The 27,801-nt window shown below is 43.5% G+C and overlaps 1 protein-coding gene across 1 annotated transcript; it reads left to right on the plus strand.

Annotated features, from left to right (window-relative positions):
- Positions 1–8,922: 8,922 nt before the first annotated feature.
- CSRP2 (cysteine and glycine rich protein 2) lies at positions 8,923–27,557 on the plus strand. Its single transcript, XM_021678556.1, has 6 exons — positions 8,923–9,014; positions 19,166–19,278; positions 21,915–22,083; positions 25,326–25,455; positions 26,137–26,230; positions 27,251–27,557. The coding sequence occupies exons 2-6, from the start codon at positions 19,167–19,169 to the stop codon at positions 27,325–27,327; spliced, it is 582 nt and encodes a 193-aa protein (XP_021534231.1). The 5' UTR covers positions 8,923–9,014; position 19,166; the 3' UTR covers positions 27,328–27,557.
- Positions 27,558–27,801: the final 244 nt, after the last annotated feature.

Consider the following 27,801-nt stretch of genomic DNA (forward strand, 5'->3'; position numbering starts at 1 on the left):
CCCGTGTTGTAATATGTCTCACATTATGCTCTTTAATGCAGGGTTTTATGAACATCTAGACTCTCATAACTAAACCATAAACTCTTTTGAGAAGAGAAATTTCTTTAAATGCAGTTCCCCCCAAAGCCTAACAAAGTACCTTGCATATAGCAGGTGCTTTTAAAATACCAGATTAAGTAATTACATTAATCAAACTAAGGATTTTTATAAGAAAGGCGCTATAGCCTTCTAACACCGAAATGGTTCACAGCATTTTCTGTAGCACTATATAAATCAAATTATTTAAGCGCATTTTTATGAATCATAATTGTTGATTTAGAAATCTCATAAGCTGTTCCAAGTTCAAAATGAATCCTCAAGTTTAAGCAATAGATTAAATATATTTTAATATTTTCTGGTTGAAAAACTCGGCACTCACTGAGGGAGTCATAGGAGATAAGATTTGAATTGAGTCCCTATTTCTTAACACAGCATTCAAAGACCCACATGTCTATCCACCCCTCACCTCCCTTACCAGCTTTATCTCTCCTATTTCACCGCGGCTGTGGGCACAGTTGTGTGATCTTCATGCAAATGACCTCCAGTCAGGTTTATCTTTGTTAACAAAACTGCATAATACCACAGATCTCACGTCCTAAGAAAACTTATCGTTGTTTTAAAATGGAAAAAAGATATATGCTATGAGGAGAAAAAAAACAACTCCTCCAGATAGTAATGCTTCCTCAGACCCCCACTTTGCTTCCCTGTCATTACCAAATTGTCTATGAATCTTCATTAAGAAACTGATTCAAACAGCTAGAGATTTGTTAACATGATTTGAATTGAAGTAATGTTGTTATGCCCTTCGACGTTATTTCCAAGGTCTAATTCTGTGGCGTGTCTTGAAGACAGACATAGACATCTACAAGACACAGAGAGGCAGGGACCACACCTGTACGTCATGCAGAATCACAGGAACATAAACAATAAGCAACACTTTTTTTGAGGAATAATACAAGGAATACTCATTCATGGTGGAGATGTCGGTCGATACAGAGAAGTGAATAGTTACGCTTCTGATCAAAGCAAAACACTAACATTTTAGTGAATACCCTTTCAGACTTTTTATATACTATTTTATACGCAGCTACAAGAGGTCCGCTCTTTTTGCACTCAGCAATGTAACGCGATGCGGCCAACACTGCACACAGGCTTACGTAACACCCACTCACACTTCTGACACGGCTTCCTGTACTCCAGAGGCTAGAAAGCTAAACATTTCCAAAACTCCCTTGCAGCTTGGGTTCCACGTGTAACCAAATTTTCATCAAGCCCCGATGGCAGATATACACCCTGAAAACGTATATGGAAGGCAAGTGAGTAACACGAGGTGACGACATGGTCAGGGACAGCAGATCTCCCAGTAGCTGAAGCAGAAAGCCCATTCTCAGACTCTGGCGGAATAGATACTGAGAGGCAGTCCTGGGCAGCAGAGGGGTCTCGTTAAAACTGCACCATGCTGGAGTCAGGCACTGATTCTGGCTCCTACTGCATTGTTTGCTTTCCTGCTTCTCTTGGAAATTCTGTTATCTGCAACTATCTGCCACCTAACTACATGTGAACACCCTTCCACGTCAAAAAAATACATGACTATAATATCATATCATTGCTGCTAGTAGAATCATATAATTCAGAGCTAAAGGGTCTGTGGTGATCAGCTAGACTTAGAGGAAAATTAAGTTCAAAAAAGTTAAATAACTCACCCATTTCCTCAGGTGGATAGAGGTGGAAGGAAGACCACATGCTTGTTTCCCATGCTGTGTCAAGAATTTATTCCATCCTTGTGCCCCAAAAAGGTAATGGGACAAAAATGGATGTGCCCAAATTAAACTTTGGTGTTTCCACTCTGTCGAACGTGCTCATCCAACATGTGGCAGGCTTTAGCTCAAAGAAGATAGAGTGTGTTGGCTTTTTCATGCACTTGCTTCCTCTCTACACCCACCTCCATTTCTACTTCACCCAGCCCCAGCACATGTCCCGTCCCCAGACCTGCTCCCCAGGTTGAGACCACCTAGGCTTATTCGTGGTGCCACTTCTTGTCATAGCCTTCATACCAGGCAGCTATGGCGTAGAGCATGTCTGCACACTGCAAGGGTTCATGTTTGGTTTGCCTGAATGAAGACTTGCCCACAGTCCTTAGTGCTAGCAGGCAAAATTATTGTTTTGCTCTTCTTGTATGAGAGGAAAGACTCATTGGTGAAAGGCCCCATGCAGTAAGGGGAAAGAGTGTAAGGTTTGGATCCAGACTGGATTTGAGTCCGAGCTCTGCCACTTCCTATGTGGCTGTGAGACAAGATGTTCACTTTCCATGAGTCTCACTTTACTCATCTGTAAAATGGAAAAGAAGATACTGATCTTTTCTTTCTTTTTTTTTTTAAAGACTCCATTTATTTATTTGACAGAGAGAGAGAGATAGCAAGAGCAGGAACACAAGCGAGGGGAGTGGGAGAGGGAGAAACAGACTTCCTGCGGAGCAGGGAGCCCGATGCGGGGCTGGATCCCAGGACCCTGGGATCATGACCTGAGCTGAAGGCAGACCTTAATGACTGAGCTACCCTGGCGCCCTGAAAGATACTGATCTTAAAAGGCTGTTGTTTGGACCAGAAGAAATATTCCTATAATGTTTGACATGCAAGGTTTCATTCAGCAAATGATTATTGTTCAGCAAATGGTTTAGCAAATGGTTATTGTTACTGGGGTTGCTGGATATGCTGTCAGCTTGAAGAACGGCCTATGGTGTGTACTTGGGCTCTTCCTCATTTATGGTTTTACAGCCGAATTTGGACAGGAGACGAAGATCCCTCCAGCATAGCCCAGTGCCCTTTCACGGAGGACTCAGTTAGCTTTACAAGTCCATGTAAACATGTAGAGTTGAGCTCATACCCAGCCCTTAACAGGCCAGTGGAGTTCAGTTCTGCTTCAGCATGTCAAGTCTTCTGTTGAAGTGAACACAGGGACAAATAAATCAAAAACTTGAGTCTTTTAACACATGGCATTATTTAAGAATTAGCAATGGGAATTGGGTATTCCCACAATCTTTTTTGGAACGGGGTAGGTCAATAATATTTAAAGTAAAATCTAAGTCAGCTTTCCTTATAAACATAGAAATACAGAATTTATAGGAGCTTTTTTAAAAGTATTAACCTTTTGTCTATAGCTCAACACTTCTCTTAATGAGGTGCGAGATGCAGAAACATGACAGTTTTTATTTTCTTTTAGAAGAGAAGTTTCATTTTACAAATGACTTTCAATCCCATATGTGACCATTACAGAAAAAGCCTGGCGGCAAATGCCATAAATAATCAAGTGCTTATCAATTACAGCAATTGTGCATTGTTTCCAAAATGCTATTAACCTTCTTTACATCACTTCCCAAAAAAGTATTCTATATGTATACATATATGTATATATATGTATACGTATGAATGATGTTTTAAGTGGAAATTTTTATGAGATTTTCCTCTCATGCTTTGTTCAGTGATCAAAATATATGGAAATCTTGTTTAACTACATTTGAAATAAACTATACACCCAAATGCTAATTTTTAAATCCCAAATTAGACTAATTTACTTAGACTTTTTCTGAATGGGGGAAAAAAAACAAAATTCTTCAATAAACCCTACTGCAAATTTTAAAAATTTTCCTTGAAATTTGGTGGATAACTATACATTCATTTTTATGTAATCTGTAGCAAAAAAAAATTCTGTTAAAAGTTGGAGTATTTATCTTTTACTTTCCTGGAAGTGTCTGGTGTTTCTTATCACAAGTGAGATAATATAAAATTATTTAATACATCCCTAGTGTGCTCTGTTCTTCATGGTAAAATTTTTGGAGGGAAGAAATAAGTTTCCTAGTGATTGTGACTTTGAGAATTTATTCTCATCAGAACAATATCTTAAGACAGAAGTTAATATTTGTGGGAAACTTCAGAAGTGTGACCTTTCTTAGAAAATTCCATTCTGTGCATGTATACACAATCATATACTTATTCAATGTTGTCCTATAACCAAGAGGTCAAGTAGCGTAAGAACTGGAAAATGGTAATTGATTTGGCAGTTGGGACCCTCTCTGGCCACAGTAAGAGGCTCAGGGTCTCTCACGAGAGTGTAAAGTGTCAGCCAGGCATTTCAAGGCTTAACAAGCCTGTAGAATCTCCTTCCAAGCTCACCCATGTTTTTGTTGTCAGGAGGCTTCAACTCTCTGCAGCTGCTGGCTGGAGGCCTCTGTTCTTCACCTTGGGGGCCCTTCAAGGCCACTTGAGTGTCCTCCTGACATGGCAGCTGGCTTCCCAAGAGCAAGTGATGAGAGAAAGAGACAGAGACACAGAGACAGAGATAGAAGGTAGTGAGAGGGATGAAAGAGAAAGAAGCCGCCATGCCCTTTTTTACTTAGTCTTAGAATCATACACTTTATTCTGTTCTCTAGAAGCAAGACACTAAACCCAGCACATGCTCCAGGGGAGGGGAAGGAAATTCCACCTGATGAAGTGAGAAGTATCACAGAATTTATGGACATAGTTTTAAACCACCACAATCAATTGGAACTCCTGATTGCAGGTAACAGAAAATCTATCTCAAAATAAAATTAAAAAAAAAAAAAGAAAGAAACAACAGTGGGGATTCATTTGCTCCCAAAACGAAAAGATCCTGCAGGTAGACAAACTTCATGAGCCCTTTGTTCAGAGCTCGGCTCCATTTCTCTGCCCTCTCTGTGTTGAATCATTCTCGGGTGGGCTTCCTACCAGCAAAAATGATTGCAGCAACTCTGGGCCTCATGTATGCACACAGAACTTTCCAGAACATGTAAGCATGGCTCTGTGTCAGCATCCCCCAGAGTTCAGAGATTCACTCTGATAGGATGGGTTTAAGTCACACATGACCCCCACCCCCTATCCAAACCAGGGCTGGAAGGCCTTGATGGGCTCCAATAGTCCATCCCTGAACCAGGGCTTATGGAGGCATATCCCTGAAACCACACAGACGCCACACAGAGACCTGGGCCTCTGGGAAAGAGGAACAGATGCTCGAGAGGCCACCTCGAGTACCTACTACGAAAGTCAGGGAAGTTTTGCCAGCTTTTTAAGATATTTTTAAGATAACAGCAGCTTTGTAATGTGAGAGCAAAGGAAGCTGTAGAGAGTGAGGAATTGAAGAGCAAGAGAATGTAACTAAGAATGCTAAAAAATGGGATCGAAGGCACCCTCGGAGTGGATATTCTTGGTAAGGGGTTGGAGAACAACCTCTTCCTCTGACATCATCGGGGACAGCAAGTATAAACATGGGAGAAAACACAGCCGGTTAGAGGAGGCAGGCTGAGCATATGTTGGCTGTGGTTGGGAATGTGAATGAAGGAGGGGAGGTCACCAACTGAACATAAGGGAGAAAAGTGAAACAGGGCATTCACGAGGTTGAGAGAAGGTGGATGGAACAGACCATCTTGGAGATTAAGAGTAACCATATTTCTCATACTTGTCCAACTAGGAAAACTCTGCTGTAATAAGAAAGCATAAGTTTAGCTGGAAAAGCTAGAAAGCTCTGAGAGGAAAGAAAACATCAGTAATCCTGTAACAGAAGTGATAGCACTGAAGGAAATAGTTTTTTTGTTTGTTTATCTGTTTGTGGGTTGTTTTTTTTTTTTTTTTTTTTTTGAGAGAGAGCGTGAGGGGGAGGAGGGGCACAGGGAGAGAATGTTGAATCTTGAATCTTGACTCTTGACATGGGGTTTGATCTCAAGACCCTGAGATCATGACCTGAGCTGAAATCAAGAGTTGGATGCTTAACCGACTGAGCCACCCAGGCACCCCGGATATTGTATTTTTTGGAGAAAGAAGGGTAAGAAATAATGCAAGTTATAATGAAGTAGGAGTTTCAAATAAGTTTCGAAAAAAGCAACTATGACAAATATCAAGAATAAGATACTCTAATCTACCCTTCAAAATTTAAGCATATGTAACTTACATGATTCTTTTTTCTGACAGAAAATGCATCACAGACTATTAGGCTTGAATATGAGTAATTTTTAATTCCTACCACTGCTGCTAAATCTTGGCTAAGAAATAAGATGGAACAGCTGCTTTATTATTATTATTATTATTATTATTATTATTATTATTATCATTAAGCATGTAGATTAGCAAAGTGAGAATTTATATTTTCCTTTATTTCACATATACTAAAAAATTCCTCTTCACTGTAGCCTAGCTGGCTTCTGGGAAGGAATCCTTGCCCTAAAATAAAACAAAGAGGCTCTATGTTTATATTCACACTCATCTGGTTCAGAGTTTTGTTAAGAAAAAGTAGCATGAAATAAAAATAATAAAAATATTTGAAAAATCTGAACTTGAGCACAAGGTCATGAAGAAAAGCAACCTTGGTTCAACTTGCCTTAGGATAGTGACCTTGATGAAGAACTTTCATTTGAAATTGTTTAATGGGTTCCAGAGAATGAAAGAGCTGTTACAAGTATAATGTGCATGTCTTGGGAAAAAGAAACCTCCTGCTGGACACATTTAACCTTTATTTTTGCCTCTTATAAGACTGAAGGGGTCAAACAGACTAGGGCCACATGGAATTCAGAAGGGCTTATTCTTCTCCCACTAGCTCTTCCCCAGGCACACAATTTACTTTCTACTAGAAGGCTCTTAATTATTTTGGAAACACTTAATACTGTCTTACTACCAAACCTTTCAGTAGACAACATAAGATGAATGCTCAGCAAAACGCAGTTTCTATTTCTTTCTCAAGGCAGAAAAGGACATCGAGATAGCTTTGCTTAACATAACAACATACATTTATTGAGAATTTACCACGAGCCAGACACGCATTTTACATACATAATCTGATTTAATCCCCCAAACAATCCTATGAGTTGTGTAGTATCATCATCCCACAGATAAAGAAAAAAGATGTGAAGAAGTCAAGTATTGGGCCAAGCTCCCAGAGCTACTAGGTGGCAGGGCTGTATGTTGAAACCACATCAGTTTGTTTCCAAAGCTCATACTCTTTCTTTTGGCACCATTCTCTCTAATCATCCGAAATAATTTCTTAATATTTACAAGGAAAAGAGTCAACAGTTTAAAGAAATGTTTAAAGGGAAATAAAATACTTGTTAAAATGTTGATAATTAAATACAAATACAGATTTATTCAAAATCAAATCTTGTACTTTATCCCCAGACTCACTGTAAAATACGCTGCGACAAATACATTCAGGATCAGAGAGCAGAAATACTTCTAGGTTAGAAGTAAGCCAAACTTCAAAGGATAGAATGAGGCTGTGAAATTTAGGGACAACATGAGCCTCAGAAAGCAAACAGGTCAGGTCCTGAAGACATCAAGAACCCAAGGGTAGGGGAGAATGGACCAATGGTTTGCTGAAAATCAGCACAGTAGTGACGTGCACAGAGTTTCATTCAGTAGAGACACTACAGAAACCTGTGCAAGAAGAAGTAAGTATTGTAAGCAACAGAGTTAGAGTGAATGTAGAATCTGAGAACAGAACCGTCCCGTCAGCCCCAGGAGTCATGTCACTTTTACATTAGCCGATATCATGAAGATATGGATTGCCCATATTTAGAAAAGCTCACAGCAGGCAGGAATACTTCCAGACTCCTGCCACAGTATCAGGACATGTCAGTCACCACTATGTGTTTTTGCACAGTACTTGGTGAGCGGAGACTATAAGGCTGCTATTCTAATGAGTTTAGCCTGGATTAGCCCCAGCATAGTATCAAGTGCTGCAAGTTGTCCTGCAGATGTGGTTCTCAACCGATGCCCTCGGCCCTCTCCCCACGACGGCATCTGGCAAGGTCAAATTTTGTTATTGATAATTACAAAGTGGAGGGAAGGGTAATATTGGCATCTGGTGGGGGGAGGCCCCCACGACAAAGAATTACCCAGCCCAAAATGTCAAGTGCCCAGGTTGAGAAGCTCTGCATTTGTGGTTGGAGGAATAGTTTCAGTAACAGCCTTTTTCCAGCTCCCCATTCTGCCATGTATCAATTCTTAGGGATCGTGGCTTCTGGCACAGATGTCATCAGTAGGCCTAGAATGTGAATCAGATAGAGCAGCATTGTTCTTTTCATCTCAAACAATAAATCATCCTGCAGCTCAGGTATGAGGTCCCCCGCGTGGTCACTGACATCCTTGGACTCTTCGGTGCCCTGGTTTCTTCTGGCTGGGTTTAGGTTTCTTCCCCCTCGGCAGCGTGTGCCCTCGCGGTGGGAAAAGCAAAACACTTGGGGAATGAGGCGTTTTCGTAACGTCATTTATTTAGTATAGATGAGATATTTTGCTCTTTAAGAACAGGAAGGTTGCGGATTCCCAGAAGCTGGAAATGGGAGCAGAGACTATTTGTCCACTGGGGAAGTTAATCACGTGAGTTTACTTATAAGGATAAGGCAAGGGAGAGGGTGGCGGAAAGCCCCGATTCGGCCGATTCTCTACTTGTGGGAGCCTCCTCGACCTTGGACTGTTCCCTCCTGAAGGAGAACTGGCGCCCGCGGTGGGAATGGTACGTTTCAGGGCGCCGGGGGCTATTCCCTGACAGGACAGTCTCCGGGCTCGGTCTCTCTGTAGGTTAAGGAAGTCTCCTTTTTCAACTGCTAATCACTTCTGGAAACTGCCGGGTCCCGTGGGGAAGGAGGAGGGGTAGGGCCGGCGGGAGGGTCTCGGGACGTGGGAAGATGCCAGGCAGGCGGGAAACAGCAGGAAGAGGCGGGATTCTGCCCTTTGTCTCTCGGTCCCTAGCCCGAAGCTGAGCCCCGAGCGGCCCCCGCTCCAGACGCCCCCAGCCCTCCCGAGCGAGTCCAGGAATCCGCCGGGCGGGGCGGGGGCGGGGCTCACAGGCCACGCCCACCAGGGAGTCTTTAAAAGGTGCGGGCGCTCGCTTCGTCGGTGTTCCGGGACTGCCAGCGGGCTCTTTGTGGTGCGGTTCTGCTATCTCCGCCGGCGGTGCGTGGTCTGACCCCGACTCGAGGGGGGGGGGGGGGGGGGGGGGGGGGTTAGGGGGGCGCCTCCGCCTACCGAGGGGGAGGGAGGTTCCACAGTCTCCCGGGGTCCTCAGGACGTCCTGCTGGTGGTCCCCCATCTCCTCTGACATCCCCCTTGCCAATCTCCACTTGCCGCCCCCCGCCATCCTCCTCACCCCTGCGCCCCGATCCCCCCAACCCCCCTCCATACACCTGTCCGGCTCCCCACGGCCGCCCCGGCCCTGTCCGTCCTCGGACCCCAGGCCCTTAGGGCAGATAAATACTCGCGCGTGACCTCCCTACGGGTTGCTCCGTACCGGTTTCTCTGGGAGAGAGGCGGGGCCGAGAGTTTCGCGTTGCTGCTAATCCGCTTTTTAGTAGCTTTGGGCCCCCTCCTCCAGCAGCCGGTTCTCTCTCCGCGAAGGGGAGGGCGGGATCCGAGTCTCGGGGTCTCCTCTGCCCGGAGTGTGCTGCTCTGAGGGCGATCTTACCAGGGGCTGGTTGGGAGTCCTGGGAGTGAGGTGGGGGCTTCCACAGCCCGCTGAGCCCAGAATCCTTCCCCTGCTGCGGTACAGAGCTTCTGGCATCCCCATTGTTTGGTGGTCTCTGCCCACCAAGCACTGAACCTTAAATGTTGAAGAACAGCAGTGAAACATCAGGTCGATCACTCCCAGCTTTTTCCGGAACTTTCTACTATTCAGGTACAAACAGGAAAGCCAGAATGCTTGGTTGTGAAATTCTGCAACAGGTCCTGAAAATCACATCCTGAGTTCCAAAGCTCCACGTAGGCAGCCCCTGGGGGGAGGGGGTTTCTAAGCGGGGAGACACTCAACCTTCCTCCCCCTTCCCCAAGCCCCGACGTTTGTTGAAGGATATTTGTTTAAATAGTTACCCAAAATGTTCAACCTGTTTTATTTGCAGGCTGCAGGCTAAGCACATTTTCACTTGATATGTGCTTTCAATATAGAAAATCTTGTAATTTGGGGTAGAAGTTTTTTAACTCAGGCAGTAAAAGCGGTCTCGTTAGTCCTTTTCTAATTAACCTGTTTTCAAGCTCTACTTAGGAAATGCCAAGAATTCAAATAGGACAACCACAAATTTGGCTATAATTTGACTCAGATTTTTCAGGAAAGAGATGGGCGATGGGTTCTAAAATAATTTCAAAACTACATACCAAACCATAACTGATTTTATGAAGTCCACCCTGGTCCACCCTCACTATCCCTGGTCATTGTTCTCTCAGGTTGACTGCTGCTAGTACTTGATCAGTATTTCTCAGTGTTCTTTCTACTCTGGATTCTAGTTTTCTTTACTCTTTTAGAGTGAAATTACAAGAGGCAGGATCTGCATCTCATCAGTCTTTGAGACTCACAGTACTTGCCTGGGTGCCTTAAACACAGCTGGACCAGAGCCAGTATTGGTTAATTGAATGAAGAAAGGAAGGAGTAAGGTTGCAATTGTCGGGGACAAATATTTCATTGGACTCAGGCAATAGATAACATTAGCAGGTTTGATCTAAGGTTTTGATTATAGATTTTTAACGAATTCCTTCAAATGTATTCAAATACTGATTGATACAAATACTGATATGCTAAATACTGTGATAAAGGCAATACTCATTGGAGGTCTGATGAAATTGCCAAATAACTTGGATTTGGGGGAAATTGTATTTTATACTAAAAACAATTTTGTACTAAATACAATTTAATACAATAAAATACAATTTTATACTAAAACAGCAAGAATGTTGGCATAGCGTAAAGGGAACAGCAATAAATGAGGAGCTTTAGAAGCCTAGCTCCAGCCTCAGCATTGCCACTACATGGCCACGGGAATGAGGGCCTCTGATTTTGCTTCTCTGCCAAGAATGAGGTAAATCAAATGAGCTGTGGAGAGCCAGCGTCCTAGGGGTTGGTGTCATGGCCTGGTGAAAAGGACAGGACTGACCAGTCCCCCCAGTCTCTTGCAGCTCCAGCCCATTGGTTTGATGACCTTGGGCAAGTTACTTTACTCTCTGGCCTCTGTTACCTCATCTTATAAAATGGATGTAATAGCATGTACACCAGGGTTGTCATAAGGCATATTGATCTTGATCCTTGAACAAAGCCCAGCTCAGCCAGGGAGAGATTCCTTGTCATTAGACACTATTGTGAACTTTGTTGAATATATGGGGAAATGGCTCTCAGTGAAAGCCTGAACTGAACAGTATCTACTGGCCTTGCCTGAGGAGCAGGTTTCTTCCCTTTGCAGATATTCACAGGTTTCCTCCAGGTACTGTGTCATTTCTTGGGCTGGTATTTGCATGGCGGACCTGGGGTTCTGTTGGGTGGGGATCTCTAGACTCCCTTGGGGCCTTGATTACCCAGGAAGGTGATACTTAACTGTTTTTGTGTGGTGAACCCTCTGGCCATCCGGTGAAACATCTGAACCCTTTCTCAAAATGTTTTTAAGTGCATAAAATAAAGTCCGTGGTACCAAGTTCACCAGTTCCCATTATTCCAAGGAAACTGTGGTCCCACTTTAAGAACGCTGACTTGGAGTTTTCTCAGACTAGATTGTGGAGGAACCTGGCACAGTTCTGATTGTTAAAAAATTTTAAGTTTTGGTGTAAATCAAGGGGAAGAACCAATAGAATTACACTGTGCATCATTTGCAGAGGCTATCAGGTTCCTTGCTTTTTTGTTTACGATCTCGTTGTGCGAATGGTACTACTAATTGTCCTTCACTAATAAAAAGAGGACAGATGCCAGGTAATAAATACATTAGGGCCAAATAGCTTCCCAGTTCACTATAGGAAAGAAGGTTTCATGGTGACTTCCCAGTACTTCTGAAAGAGGAAAGTAAAGAGAGAATCGGATCCTCACGTAGTACAAGAAATGCCCAATTTAAAAAGAACCTGCGCCTGAGCCAGAGAAGTCAGTACTATATTTGTGTTGCCAACAGTGGTTTACTTCTAGCAAAACATCAATGAAACAGGGGCACCTGGGTGGCTCAGCCGTTGGGCGTCTGCCTTCGGCTTGGGTCGTGATTCCAGGGTCCTGGGATCGAGCCCCGCATCGGGCTCCCTGCTCAGCGGGAAGCCTGCTTCTCCCTCTCCCACTCCCCCTTCTTGTGTTCCCTCTCTCACTGTGTCTCTCTCTGTCAAATAAAATCTTTAAAAAAAAAAAAATCAATGAAACAAACTCTGTAGCTTATTTGAATTTTATTGGTGTTGATTTTTAAATTGAATTGGTAATTTTGTTTTGGTTTCACAGTTACGAGCCACTCGATGTCTCTATACCTCAGCTTCTCCACCCATAAAATAGGTGTAATGATAATGTCTCCCTTCGTCGTGATAAAGGTTAAATGTTAGTATAAGTAAACTACTTAATATAAGTAACACATATGTAAGCTTTATATAAGTATTTGTAATTATTATTACCTACCACATGGCAAGCAGTAGTCTAAATGTTTCCATATATTTAACCTCAGAACTAGTTTATGATATGAATAAGCATTATCTCCATTTTTAAAATGAGAAAACTAGCAGATCAAATAACCAACATCAGATCATTTGGCAAATAAGCAGTAGTCTTGGCATATAAATCTCAGTCTGAGTCCATGTAAAAATCACACAAACGTTAAATTGTTTGAATAATTAAATATCTTGCAGTTCACACAGATTGTGGATTGCTATGGCAGATGCTGGGGGTCATGGTGAACACATTTTTAGCCTAGTTGCACTCTAATTGCAATATGTGATTTGGCAAGTAGTATCCAAATCTGTGTCAAGGATTTTGCTGTACCCCACATTGAAGACAAAAGTGGAAAGAGGATATAGAATTAGTAATTAATGGTGAGGCTGAAGTGGACACAGGAGAACTTACTGGAGAGAAGGAGGGATTCCTCTGTAGTGAGGATGGACTTAGGGAGGCAGAGAGGAGGGGTAGAGAGCTTTTTGGTTGAGAGTAGCAGACACTCACTCACTGGTAGCTGGATCCATGAAGATTGGACAGAGAGGAAGGCATTCCTGTGAACAAGGAATTCGATAACTCGAGGACTGATTGATCATTCTCAGGTGATCGGAGATGGTCTCAACCCTTCCATCAGATATGGGAGTTTGGGGGACAGCTTGTGGTTCTGGAATCAAACAGGAGTGAGTGGAGCCCGGATCTGCATGTCTAGAGGTCAGTGACCTCAGCAGGTCACCTAACGCCTGAACTTCTGTAGCCATATTCAGGCCCCGCAGTGCTCCTGAAGGAAAAGGAAGCCAGCGTTTGTGGAGTACCAGCTCTCTGCCAGGTACCTCAGACGTTATCTCATTGAATCCTCCAACCACCCGATGAGAGACCGTTGTCGTCTGTTTCCAAGTATGTATAGCAAGGAAGTTGAGATTAAGGAACTTGGCCAAGATCACAGAGCTGCTGACTGACTTTCAACCTTATACCTAAGTTCCACGCTCTTTCTCTTACACCAGGAATGTCTTAAATCTGGCACACGCACCGCAGCTTCCATGGCAGACGTTCGTAATCATAGCCATCTTTAATGCGGCATCTTGATGGAACTTCAGAATCTTTTCGAATATAGCTCCAGGAGCCCACTATCAGTAAATCTACAAGATGAACCGGTTTCCGCCATCCCTGTACAAGTAGACCCTGCAGACGTTCGAATCCCTTTCTACATGCCTCTGTGTCATGTGTTCTATGGTAGCGCCATTATTTGTTTCCATCGTTCTGCCACCAAAGCAGAATTCCCTGAGGAACTGGCCCCCTTCCTTATAACCAACCATTTCAGCCTCAGTGCCTAACCCAGGAAATGGCTTATGAAATGCTGGATGAATACACTTATGTGAAATCTTCAGACAGGAAAGCATTGTACAGTGTTTCTTAGCTGCCCCTACCCTAGAAGAATTACTTGCAATACAGAAAAGAAGTTAGGATTTGGCTGGATGAGGGAGGGCAGAAAGTCAGTTTCCCTGATGGAGAGGGATTTAGAGGTATCATGAAGGAATGGCTATATGAGATGAGTGGGAGATGAGGATTGATAACAAAACATTTTACCTTGAGTATATCATACATTGAGTGCCTCCTATAAGCATGTTTTCATCTCATTCTCTCAATAACTCTATAAGAAAGGCACATTATCCTCATTTTACATATGAAGGAAATGAGACTGTGTTGACTTCAAAATCCATGCTCTTAATTCACCCTTAGGCTGAGCTGTCTTGAAGATTTGGCTTTAGTAGAAGGAGCCAAATGGAACATGGAGCTGCTCACTAAGACATGAAGTCTATCCTTGGTTCAGTGGTATTCACTTAGATATGGGAAGTAGACTAACCAGATAGTTTGGCTAAGTAGAAGGAAGCATTTTTAGAATGGGCATTGAGTAAAGCTTAATTTCCAATTAACTACAACTCTCAAACTCTGTTAAAAATCATTGTAATTTGGGACAATGCTACTAACTACATATTCTTTCACTAGTGACCCCTCTGGATGTGTCTCAAGATGAAACTGGTTTATAATAAATCTCCCTTTTGGGAAATTGGATTCTAGCCAGGATCTAGGGTAATAACAAAACCCTGTATGTAGTAATAAAATGTCAAAGCTTCTGGAAGTATTTAGAATCTGGGTTTATAGACGGATTCACTCCAAACCTCTAATATCAGAGCAAAAAACTTACACTGCAAGTGGCGACATGTAGACTCTAGACTCATGGATTCAAGACACTTAGATTCTAAAATAAGATGCTAAATGCAGAACAGGTGGTGTGAGAATGATCCATGTGGTCACTCTGCGGCTCTTGTTGATTACCTAGAGAATGAGGTAACTTTACCACAAGGTGACTCAGATTTAGATGATAGTAATTTTCTCCTAGGGGTAAGTCTTAGGAAATTTTGGGTGGTGTCTTTGCCTGGAGAGAAGCAGCAAAGAGAAACTGCATATAGGTGTTCAGATGTAAACCAAGCTTTTTAATCTAACACAGCGGATAAATCCTAGAGTTAGAACTCTTTCAGACATCGAAAAACAAAGAACAGACGGAGAAACAGAGAATAAGCCTGTGTTTGGCCTCTTTCGTGTGGTATGTGCAAAGTGAGATCTCATTCCTCCTCTCACTATTCTGTAAATTAATGCATAGGATTGGGGAAAGGCATGCAGCCCAGATTGCTCAGTGCAAATCCAGTTTGCTGTGATTAACGTCAGCCGTTGGGGAGTAGTGCAGCCAAAGGCCTGTAGGAACCGCGAAGCTTTAGAATTTTGTTCTGTGCATAGCCATGCCCAGAGTGACAGAAATGGAAGATCATCACACTTCCTCCTGCCAAATTCAGGAAACGTCCATTGGGGTTCACCCTAAAAGTATAAATTTGAACTTCATTTCTTTGGTACCACAAATGGAACTATCATCACACTTACAGTGTGTTTGAATGTTCCCAAAGAAGGTTTATGAGTGACTCATCAGCTAAGTTTTTTCTTTACTGTGTTTGTGGCTCTGAGCTACGCTCTTCTATAGTGGGTTTCCTTACTGGAGTATTTATAGCAGGATGGACAATATGAGAGGCCCCTTCCATTTTCAAGCTCACAGTTACTAGATGTCTGCCAAAACGTTTGCTCACCTTCTTATATCTTCACAATATCTCCTTTGGGTAGAGAGAGCTACCTTTCCCTGTTTTACAGATGAGAAAACTAAGCCCAAGTTTGCAGAACCATCTTAACAGTGATGTTAACCCAGATCTACCCAAACCAACCTTCCTCCATCCCTTCCCTCCCTTCCTCCCTCCCTTCTTTCCATGCTGAAATATTTCAGACACACAAAATAGAGAATCCTATAAGGAACACCCAACTACTCAGTATCCAGCATAAAAAATAAAGCATAACTCCAGCTGAAGCTTTGTGAGGATGCTCTTTCTATTATACCGTTTGCTTGGACCACAGAGAGGGTTATGCAGAAATCCTTACGAAAGCCTTGAAACTGGATGGAACTTTTAAAATGTTAATGACTTGGAAATTTTACTTAGAATCCAAAAATGTGACAAAGAGAAGTAGACCAGTGCTACCTTTGTGTTGATCAGCATAAGATTGGACTGAGAACTGTACAGACAGGTTGAAAAAGGGAGAGTTCTTTAAAACAATAGAAGTTATCTTGACATGTGCCAAGTACTCTGGTAGATGGTGGGGAAGACAGAGGTGTGGTCCCCACCCTAGAGGGGAAAAGACTTTTCACACAGAAGGCTGAATGTTGTAACACTTTGCTGGGTATTTCCTGAAAAGTGACTCCTTTGGCTCGTGTGGCATGGGCAGTAGAAATCGGACTTGACTTACAAGAAGTGAATTTAAGTAACTGAATTACATAAAATTACATAAAAAATCCTTTTTTAAAATCCCTTTTTAAAAATCCAGGCTGCTTTTTAATAGAGAATAAGATAAAGTGATGAGTTTGTTTTTGAAAAATGTGCTTTTAAATGCTATTCAAAGATAACCCAAGAGGGCATTAGTCTTGATGGAAATCTGGTTCCTTACTGGTGATAGCACCAAAGCAAATATGTGTGAAAATGTAAAATACATGTTGATAATAACTAGTACACTTTCTCATATGATGAGAAATGCCTTGACAATCACAAAGTATTTCCAAAGCCAGCCAGGCTATTGATGCTTGGGATCCAATTTTAAGTAATTGTAAGGTCATTACCTACGGGCCTGGATTTCGTTTTAGGTTTCCTCTGGAATCACGAGGGTACTTCCAGCAGATGTCTGTGGCCTCTATGAGCATTCCAGAACTCTGGTAACTTTGGAGCCGTGGGGCAAAGTCCATGTTACTAAATGCACTCCAGACTCCAGCCAGTTGGAAGGCCTTTGGAGCCAGGGCTTTGTGGCTGGGGTTCTACAGTTAGGCTCAAATTTCACTGTGGAGTTAAACAATGGAGCACCTGTCTCCAGGGAAGGGAATAACAGATTTATGCAACTACTAAAGGAAAGCTTGCAGATCTCTTCCCTTGTTGTTAGTTATTGATCCTCTATGGATGCCTTCACAGTAGCCGGTGACATTGGTGGACCCTTGGAATTACCCCGCTCCTGTCTGAATAAGAAGGAGGCGTTTTGCAAGCTGAGGCCAACAGTTGAGTGATATCTAGTCCTATCGGTCAGGTCTCTTTATATGTGTTTGTTTCAAGGAACAGGAGCTCCATCTCCAAATGACTCGAAAAGGCAATTTATTGGCTCTCATAGCACCCAGGATAAGACAAGATGCAGCTGAAAAGTGTCTAAGCCCACTCTCTCCATCTCTTTTCTTCTGTGCTGGCTTCATTCTTAGGTTCTTTTCTTACAATGGCTAGACAGCTGCTAGCATCTCCACCCCTGCATCCACACGGTCCTAAACCAAAGCCCCTGGGCTTAACTTTCCCTGACCTGCCTTAGGGTCATGTGACCATTCCCACATCAATCACTGTGATGGAGGGTGGGGGCCGCAGTGACCTAATTGCCATGACCGAGTCACACGCCCAGCCCTGGAGTTGAGGGTAGAGTCAATACCCTTTAAACAAGTGTTTCTCAAACTATCTGGTAGAGGACCATTTTTTGTTTTAATTTCCAAGTGCAGATTGATTCTCTGATTCTATGCTGTTCAACAAGATGAGTCCACTGATCATGCTCTTGATTGTTGGGGCGTAAAATTGTTTAAAGTTTCTAAATTCTCACCTGAATTTCATCTTGAATTGGTACCAGGCGTGGTGGACCATCACAAGGAGACCACATTTTAATAAAGACTGCCCTAAAGCATATGGACCTAGAAAGAGATGGTTGCTTCCCCGTGGTGTGACCAGAAGAGGGTCAAGAGAATGCCGTACATCCAGAAATGTGCCCAACACAATGACTGATTCTGTACAACTTGCATTTAGAAAGCCCTCATCTCCGTGTTCAGGGAGTCATTGGGTTCTGGATCATTTAAATGCTATAGGATGGGCAGGAGGATGGGAATTTACCACCTTCCTTTTTAAGGACTGAAGATTCTTCAATGGATTGCGAAGCAGCCCTCCTTTTCCCTTATTTAGCTAGCCACGGCCGAGTTAGGAAGGAGGTCTCTGTTTCTCATCCAGCTACGTCCTACAGAGGCATGCATCTCATCCAAGGACACTTCACCACCAAGGGCTGCCAATACCACTCACAAGAGAGGTCTGAAAATGATGGTGCGGAAGAAAGGAATTCTTACCCTGTGTGTTTAGACACCTCTCAGGGCAGGGCAGACAAAACACACCGTTCTTGAAGGACTGCAGAGACAGCCGACTGTGCACATGGCCATGCCGAAGTAGGCATTTTAAACGGCGCCCAGGTGGACCAGTTCGTTGGGGAGGGAGATTAGAACACGTTGGCCCCACATCCTAGCAAGATAGCAGGATTTCGACTTGGAGCTGTCCCACAGAGGCGGGCCACGGTGCTCAGACGGCCTCGCCAGACCCTTCACGTCGCCGGGGAGGGAACTTGGTAGCGCCTTGTGTATGGACTGACAGGCCTATCAAAGTGGGGCCAACAACCCCTGGCTGGGCTGGGGGCCTGGGTGAAGCAGAGGAACCTAAATCGTAGCCATCTGGAGGGCTGTCTGTTGTGGTTACAGCAAGGCTGCATGCACGCAGCTGCAGAGGCAGACCCAGCCGCTGATGCTGTAATCTTGCATGACTCCAGCGGACAAACAGAAGACTAGTTCTTGCAGGGCAGCTCGACACTTTCTTCCTCCCTCGAAAGTGTCACAGCTTGTGTACGGTATATGTTAAGAACCCGGTAGCGTTACAGTGAGTTAAACGAGCAATAAAAACCTCTCCCCCGAGTGTGTATTCTTCAGCGGAGTTTTCCGAACCCATCATTAAGATGGGCGTGCGGGGTGGGGGGGGGGACGCCAGTGTTCCCTTCCCATCCCACTCTCCTTTCTTAGCTCCCGGGACGCTGGTGGCCTCGTCTGGGTTGTGCCCGGCGACCTGTACCGTTCTGAACGCAGCTCCTTTGTCCTGCAGGAAAGCGCTTGTGCCCACAAGCCCGAGCTCGCTAATGGAGGCTCGCGAACCTGGAGGAACGCGGGCCTCTCCAGAGGTGGTCAGAGCAGTGCCTAAAGAAACAGAATGTGCCGCTGGCCCCCTGGGAGCGTGGCAGGCGTCCCGTAGGGTGCGGGGACATTCTCACGAATCCTTTATTCCTTCAGGATGCCCGTCTGGGGAGGTGGCAACAAGTGCGGGGCCTGTGGGAGGACCGTGTACCACGCGGAGGAGGTGCAGTGTGACGGCAGAAGCTTCCACCGCTGCTGCTTTCTGTGCAGTAAGTAGCTCCCGGGGCCCGACGTCTCACGGAACGCGGGTGTCCGTAACAAGCCTCCATTTACCTATTTAACCGGACACTGTGCTGATGTTAACGAAGATCATGTTAGAAGCGCCGGCGGGTTTTGCCTGCCTGTCCCGGACAGCGTGAAGGCTCAGCGTGGCGGCACGGACGGCGGGGGTGACCGGCCCCACGAGGCCTTGCCGTGTCCCCATCGCTCCTAGCCTCCACTGGGCCCTCACTGGATTTTACTTGTTCTCCCTTCTGTCTCCCCTGCTTCGCGAAGAGCTCAGTGTCGATTTTAGCCTGGAGCTGGGCCCGGCTTCTGGCACAGGGTAAGGGCTGGGCTCTGATTTCCGAATCAGCAGGTCACTCCTCATCCCCCCCACCCCCCCAGCTTTCTCCTCCTGGCGGGGCCCCTTCTCTTTGAAACCTCCTCGCTTGTTTCTTGGCACACCACGACTCGTTGAAATCAAATGTCTAGAAGTGAAATTCCCATCTTCTCTGGTAGTGAAAATTCAGTTATTTCTGGTTATTGATACCCTAATTGAGGGAAGGGAACGTAGGGTATGAAAATCCCATCAAGGCAAGTTGGGAATTACTACTGTTTCTAGATGGGAAATTATCAGCCTCTGATAGGACAGGCAGGAGGGCATGAAGCACATGTGTGTTCGCTGACAGACACAGAAGGAGACACAGGCCCCCTCCCCCTGCGTGCCCTCTCTAGTGACAGCTCAGCCTTCAGTTGCAAGCAGGAGAGAAGCCGCTTCGGAAAGCTCTTCGCTAAGCATCATCTTCTGACTCAAAGGACAAAATTTTCTTTGATGAGCGATTTGTTAATGTGAGGAACCCACCCGTGCGTGCAGACATATCTGTAGTCCTGTACAGTGAGGATTATTGCTAGAAACTGCTCGCATTAAGTGTGCTTAGTTGTCCTTTTCCCTCTAGGCACCAGCGTTCGACACCTCGGGACCTTGTTACAGTGTAGCTGTTTTGCAGGCAACTAGAAACAGACAACAGAAAGTCGCAGTTACAAAGAATAAAAATATAACATGTTTACTGTGTAGGCCCCCATAATAGCTACCATGTCTCAGATCTGGTTTAAGCAGTTCTTCACTTAGAAGTTACTTTTTTGTTTGTTGGGTTTTTTTTTTTTTAGGAATCTATTTTTCAGCAGGTTTGAAACCAAGAGTATGTGAACAAAGAATACAGATACTTGAGAAATGGTTCTTAGCTTCATCTACATTAAGCCAGGATAGTCTCTCCACCGCAATAAAGTCACTGTTTACTTAATGTCAACTTCTTTACTGGCGATTTTACTACTACTTCTGAGTATTGGTCTCTTTTGACTAAAGCCTGTTAAGGATATAATTCGGAGCAGTTGGCAAACCTAGGAGAATTTTACTGTAGAGAGATGAGGACAGAAGGAAGGAAGGATAGTAAGACGGTAAAGTTTTCATGAACTTGCTTTGGTTAATAGATATGTGGCCTTTGAAACAGTTTTTGTATTTTTGCGTATTCTGTTAAGGGTGTTTGTTCTTTAGCAATGTATGCTTTTAGGTGAACGATGTCTCCCAGCAAATGTATTTCAGTTCTTGAGCCTCAACAGCAAGGTTCCAGAGCAGATGACATCATTCTCTTCTACCAGAGAAGACGGTAGTCTTAACAGAAACTTTGTAATTTTAACTATTTTAGTCGCCTTTCCCTGCCCCGTCTTTCTGTCCTTCCTTTCTTGCTCCTTGCATTTTCCCCCCACCCTTTGAAATAGGAGGGAAACAATCCCCTTGTCTCCTAATCTTGGATCTCCAGCTGCCCAGCTGTGCTACCAGCAAGTTCCCTCATAGTTTCCTTTTTTTCTCAAGCTTAAGTGAAGTTTTAGAAAGTGAAATAATGTCTGGGTAAAACATGATGACATTTGGCAGTTTTATGAAGTGGGATACGTGGAAATGTCTTGTGGCAAGAAAACCATCAAGAAAGAATGTGTTCTCTTTGGGGACAGAAGGGAAACACAAATGCAGACTTCAAACCACTTTACAATTTTCAGACATACTCATCACTGCTGGAGAAGCCAGTGGCGAGATGAAAAAATAATGCTTTTTCCCTTCTAGGCTCGTGAGGAAAACTACAATTCTGGATTGAAAGCCGTTTTTATGCCCAGGGTGCTCTTTAGGGGAGGAGGGGTGCAGAGCCAACTCCCACAGGGCACTCAGCCACCCTTTGGTTCTTTGTTAGGTTGTGATTTCGCAATACTAGGAAGAGGTGGAAAAGATTGTGTTGAGGGTTGGGAGCAACGTGTTAATTGTGTTCCTTTTGTTCACGTAATTATAGCCATCTCCGAACTTCTCTCCCTCCTCCCAGAGAGGCCAAGCCTATAGAAAAGGTTGAGGCTTCGGGCTGTTAAAATTCTGGTATGTTTCTGAAACAACGATCCTATCTGTGGAGAAGGGCAAATCGTCCTCAGCTGTAGCTGACCCAGTCCAGATGCCGTCCCTGGTGTTTGGGAAGCCGCGGGAGAAAAAGGAATGTGAGAGAGCCTAGGCCTTTACCATTTGTAGACCATGTGTCAGGGCCACCATTGTTCTAAGGAAAAAGGCATCTCTGGCACGTTTCTAAAGGTCTAACTTATTCCCCCCCAGTGGTTTGCAGGAAAAATTTAGATAGCACAACCGTGGCAATTCATGATGAGGAGATCTACTGCAAATCCTGCTACGGAAAGAAGTATGGGCCCAAAGGCTACGGTTATGGCCAGGGCGCCGGCACGCTCAACATGGACCGGGGTGAGAGGCTGGGCATCAAGCCAGAGAGGTGAGTTAGGACCCTGTTTGTTACCTTCAGAAAAGAGTCATAACAATTAATGTTACTTGGTGAACAGGAGTCTGGGACAGAACAGATGTTTAGCTTAAAATAACTGAACACAAGATTATTCCAATTTTCTAGTATAAATGAGTAACTATTCTTCAAGCTTGAAATGGACCGTTTGGGACCTAACAAAATTCTTATTGATTATTCCAGTGATTTCTAGCCTTGATTTTGTAGCATTCTTCGGTGTATCAAGGAGTCATGTTCTCAAAAGCACATGGTTTACATTTACTTCCATCTCACAGTTTTAGAGATCAGATGTAATGAAATCAAATGATACAGAAACATAGTATCTGAATCATGAGATGCATTTCTCAGGTACAATTAAGCAGTCAATGAAAAGTCCTCAGTCACTCCTCCCATGTAAGAGTATTTCACCAAGCAATGACTTTTCTCTAACTTACAAATTCTTATTTAAAAATGGAAATTATTTCCTGTTTTTGATTGTTCGAGAGCTCAGTATTAAATTTTAAAAGGTTCCAATACCAAAATAGCAAAGTGCTAACTCTGTTCAACTTCACTTAGTATTTCATGTTCAGGCTACATAATTTTTTCATTTTCATTTCATAATTTCCTCTTAATTCCTATTTTTGGCCCAATAATTCCCTCATCTGAACTTCACATTTTTCACATCCATTTTATACTGAAGAGGCCCAAACCGGTGTAATATTCCAGTAAGATGGCCTTTTGTTGGACAAGACCGTTCATCCTGCCCTGTGACCTGGCCACCATGCAATATTAACACGTTACCTCATATAATCCTCACAACAACCTGACAAGGTAGGGTTTCCCATCTTACTCAACAAACTTAGACAATGAAAATGAAGTGCTCTGCCTATAGTCATATTGCTAGTTAATCGTAGAGCCTGGAAATTAACCTAGTGTAACTCCAGATCTTACAATCCTAAACACGGTGCATTATGGTATGCCTGAAATAATTTGTCTATTGTCTGCTGAACATTTGTTCCTTTTATAGTCCTTACAGTAACTCTGAGTTTAGATATTTTGTCTGTATTTTATAGACAGGACACTAAGGCTCAGGGCACACAGTTAAGTGACACAGACAGGATTTGACTCCGTGTCTATTTGGCTCCCACACCTGTGCTCTTTCCACTGCACTGAGGCCCACCTGTCTGTTCTTTGGTTTTTTCCCACACTTGGAGTTTCTGAGTCATGGTGCCTTGTGTACAAGGGCTGACTCATTCAGCGCTGCGTGCCGTCACTTGTGGGAGCCCAGCTTACCTTGGTCTTTGGTGAAGTTCGTTGTTCTTGTTCTGCGCTCCTTTTCCAGCTTGTTAAAATCCATTCTTGTTTTCTAAGGTTTTATTTCAAATCTTTCAAAACACATGTATCTATATATCCCTTCCCCCAAACGAAACCAAATTCATCCATAATCCCCACAGTCAGTCAGTGATTGTGCCCATTGTTTTAGAGTCACAAAGACCAGTGGACCCTCCTCTTGACCTCCTGACCTCCTCCTGCTTCTCCACCTTCTCCCAATAATTGACAAGCCCTCTGTGCTGGCCTGTCGATCTGTGCCCTTGTCTCTTCTCCATCGTAGCCTGGCCACGTACTAGGACCAGATGTAGACTTCCCTTTCCAGAAGCCTCTCTCAGTGATTGAATTCTGGGAGTGCCCGTGGTCTGGAGCACCCTGTGGGACATGGTAATGATAACATATGTGGACCATATATCTTCACAGGGATCTCCCGGGGAGACAGCATTGCATGGGCAGGAACATTTCGTTGGGGCAGAACTGCTTTTTTTTTTCAGTTCAGACTCACCAATTTACTATTTCTCTAGCTCTCCAACAAATTATGTAATATCTGAGCCCCTATTTCTTCATCTGTCATGAGGTTAAACAATTACCCACACCCTGTGATGTCATTAGCAGGGAGGTGGGAGAGGATCTCCATTAAGTTCTTATTTTAACATAATGTGTTGGAAATTTTTCCAGGGAAACTCCTAACTCCAAATGTTGGATATCATTGTGAATAGCTTTTGAAGATCACTCTTAAAAGAAAGTAAATACAGTCGGTTGTAGAGATTTTTTTAAAAAATATGCATACGTTAGGGACAATTGGAAACACCAATATCGTGAGTCAGTAATGCACTTGTATTTGTTGCTTAAAATAAAATTTCCAGTGGCCGCAGCAAACATGATTCAAAAAATGTATATGAAGCCCCTCACGTGGATGTGTAGCAAACTGTGAGATGGCCCAAACGTGGATACAGTGGAGATGAATAAATGGAAGATATAGGTGAAGAGTTTGAATACATTGTTTGATGAAAAGGCAGTATTTCTAAATTAACATTAACATTTTAAATATGTATGTAACTTAAACTATAATCAGGAAAAAACCCGTTTTTCCAATGGGAAAAAGGGGGTACTTGTATCATTTGCCGAGCTGTTGTCCTCTTATCTGCTCAACTGACCTGTAAGATCTGAGGGGTCTTTAAATCTCAGAGCCCACAACACTGTTCTGCAGAGTAGATACACCTACATATTGAAGGGGGAAAACATTAGAGAAAGCAAGGAAAACAGTTTACCCAGTGACTTGTAAATAAGTGACAAAAATAACTCTATCCAGAGAAAAAGTAAACATCATACAGTAATAGGCAAACTTTCTAAAATATTTTTCCATGAAGAAAGCAGTTTATTCACACTTTCCCCTACTTAAGATATATTAGGAAATTAATCTGTAAATCATGCTTAACTTTCTTAATGACTACCTAAGGCCACTGACCTGTCTGCAGAAACTTTTAACTGCTTAGGTTAACAGTGATTTTTCAAACTCTGGTAAAGTAAAAAAAACTAGCTGTGATTCCAGTGGTAATATGAACAGTACTATGAATATAAGGTAAAAATATGTCCACTGTAGGTTTTTATAAAGCAAAGCATAATTGTTTAGTGGAAGGCAAGCACTGGGGATTCAATAAATTCTGAGTTTAGACTCAGATACTTAAGTTTGGGGCCTCGTCTGTCTTTTGGGGCAGAAATGAGCCCATAAATAGGTTGAAGTACCAGCTGACCAGCACCTGAGATTCAGTCCTTTCTTTGACCTGTAAGAAGGCCGCCGCCTATGGGACAGTTGAGCAGTGAACTCCCCGCTTCCCGTGGCAATCTGCCTTGTGGGCTAAAAGGGGCCTTTGGTAAATCTTGCCTAATTTTTTCCCCCTTTCTACAAGTGCTCAACCTCACAGGCCTACAACAAATCCAAACACTTCTAAATTTGCTCAGAAATACGGAGGTGCTGAGAAGTGTTCCAGATGTGGGGATTCTGTGTATGCTGCTGAAAAGATAATTGGAGCTGGAAAGGTAAAGTGCTATCTTGAGTTAGTAGCCGCGAATGACTGCTCTCCGCTCCCTTTCTCCCTTGTCCCCTTCCTGTCCCCTTGAGGTACTCTTTATATAAATAAATAAATGCCTTGGATTCACATTTTTCTTAGATTGCTTCTGAATCATTAAGTTTTTGAAGTGATGCCCTTACTTGACAAATCACATCTATGTTTGAAAGAAACTTGTTTTCATAAGGGGCGCTCCTGAAGGTTGTTACGGTTAACACACCTGGACTCTGTGGGTTATTCCAGGTAGTGGGAAACCAGGGTCAGGACACCCAATGCTCATTCGTTGTGTGTATTTGAGAAAGTTACTGAACCACTTCACCTCTTTGAGCTGCAACTGTTCTCAGCCATCAAAGGGACAGTCTTTAAAGGAGCACACTGTGCTTGCAGCAAGGTCTGAGACCACTCTTGGGGAAACAGCCCTTGCATGGTAGGGCTCCCAGTCCATGTCTTCTGTGAACGAGGTTTGAACTCGGCCCTTTTGCAGGTGGCTAGGAACGTAGGTATGGGGAGGTCCGTTCCAGGCTTTTTGTTGGAGCAGAAGCACAGCAGTCAGGAGCTCGCGCTGGCTTGATCTTTGTGAGCCGCTTGCTGCAGCGTCTAAACTGTACTGCAAGAAACCGACCTCTCAAACTTAACTCAGTTTCTCTTCCAGCCCTGGCACAAAAACTGTTTCCGGTGTGCCAAGTGTGGGAAGAGTCTTGAATCCACAACCCTGACTGAGAAAGAAGGTGAAATCTATTGTAAAGGTAAAATGAATTTCTGTTATTACTGTCCATCTGAATATCTCACACTGGTTATTGGTTAAGGAAATGTCACCAGTATTAAAAAGAAAAAAGATACTCTGACAGTGGGGAAAGGTGGGATTGCCACTGGCTATTTGAAAATAGCAGGAAGGGAAGAATGAAGGGAGGGAAATCGGAGGGGGAGATGAACCATGAGAGACTATGGACTCTGAGAAACAAACTGAGGGTTCTAGAGGGGTGGGGGGATGGGTCAGCCTGGTGATGGGTATTAAAGAGGGCATTACTGAATGGAGCACTGGGTATTATACACAAACAATGAATCATGGAACACTACATCAAAAACTAATGATGTAATGTATGGTGACTAACATAATAATAAAAAAAAATAAGAAAGGACCTAGAGATGCTTAGAACAGAGAACCACAGAACAATTTGAGATGATGCAATAAAGCTAAGTTCTGGTCATTTCAGATTCCCCAACAAATAAGACAAAAAACCTCACTATAAAGAGTCTTCTTTCAAATTTATGTTTTCAGCAAAGCATATGAATATATGAAGGTAGTAGACAAATATGTCACTTGCCCGGCCCAATTTTTATGCTTATAACTCAGGTGGGACCATGAGCTGAATACTGTGGCATCAGAATGTTTGGACTTGCCTTTGCAGCTCTAAGATATTTACTACATGGCTCATTTTATTTTATTTTAAAGATTTTATTTATTTGAGAGAGAGAGCACAAGCAGGGCACAGCAGAGGGAGAAGCAGACTCCCCACTGGGCAAGAAGCCCGACGTGGGGCTCAATCTTAGGACCCTGAGATCATGACCTGAGCCAAAGGCAGCTTCTTAACCAACTGAGCCACCCAGGTGCCCCTACATCGCTCATTCTAGATCTTCAATAGGTTGAACTCTTTTGGGCATGGCAAACTTTTTTTTTAACTTAGAGGGGTTTGTTGTTTCGTGGGTCTTAAGCAATGCTAGCAAAGCTTAATGGTCTTCTACTAATTCTTCCTTTTCTTTTATAGGATGCTATGCAAAGAACTTTGGACCCAAGGGATTTGGCTATGGCCAAGGAGCAGGAGCCCTCGTTCATGCTCAGTAGAGTGTAAGCCCAGAACCAAGATCGCACACTGAGAACCTCTACATCCTCTAGGCACAGATAATCTACCACTAAACTACTGTGAAATTCTGCCAGCACTTAAGTACTGTCTGTTGTCCCGTACGTGGAGAGGCTGGCTGACTCGTAGGAAGAGAGCACGGTGTCCTTTTGCTTTATTCATCAGCATTTTCAAGAATTGTTTCTTTTACATTTTAAATAAAACTTCAGCTTGATTTGGTGGTTCAGCATCTTTTCAATTTACCTTTTGGAGAAGCTGCTGTGATTTCAGTCAGTGGACAATCATTGTGGGTCCCTACGTGCACGTTAGTGGTTAAAGAGAGTCCACCCCATGAAACAGTTGACTTACTAGGCTAATGTCTACGTTACGGCTCTTGGAAAAGATCTCTTTTAACCTGGGAAGTATGCCTCAAGAATGGGGGTTGCTAGGCAATGGGTTCTAGCTCTTCAGAGATGGCA

This window comes from Neomonachus schauinslandi, chromosome 5 (genome assembly GCF_002201575.2).
Source record: "Neomonachus schauinslandi chromosome 5, ASM220157v2, whole genome shotgun sequence".
In the NCBI taxonomy this organism is placed as follows: domain Eukaryota; kingdom Metazoa; phylum Chordata; class Mammalia; order Carnivora; family Phocidae; genus Neomonachus; species Neomonachus schauinslandi.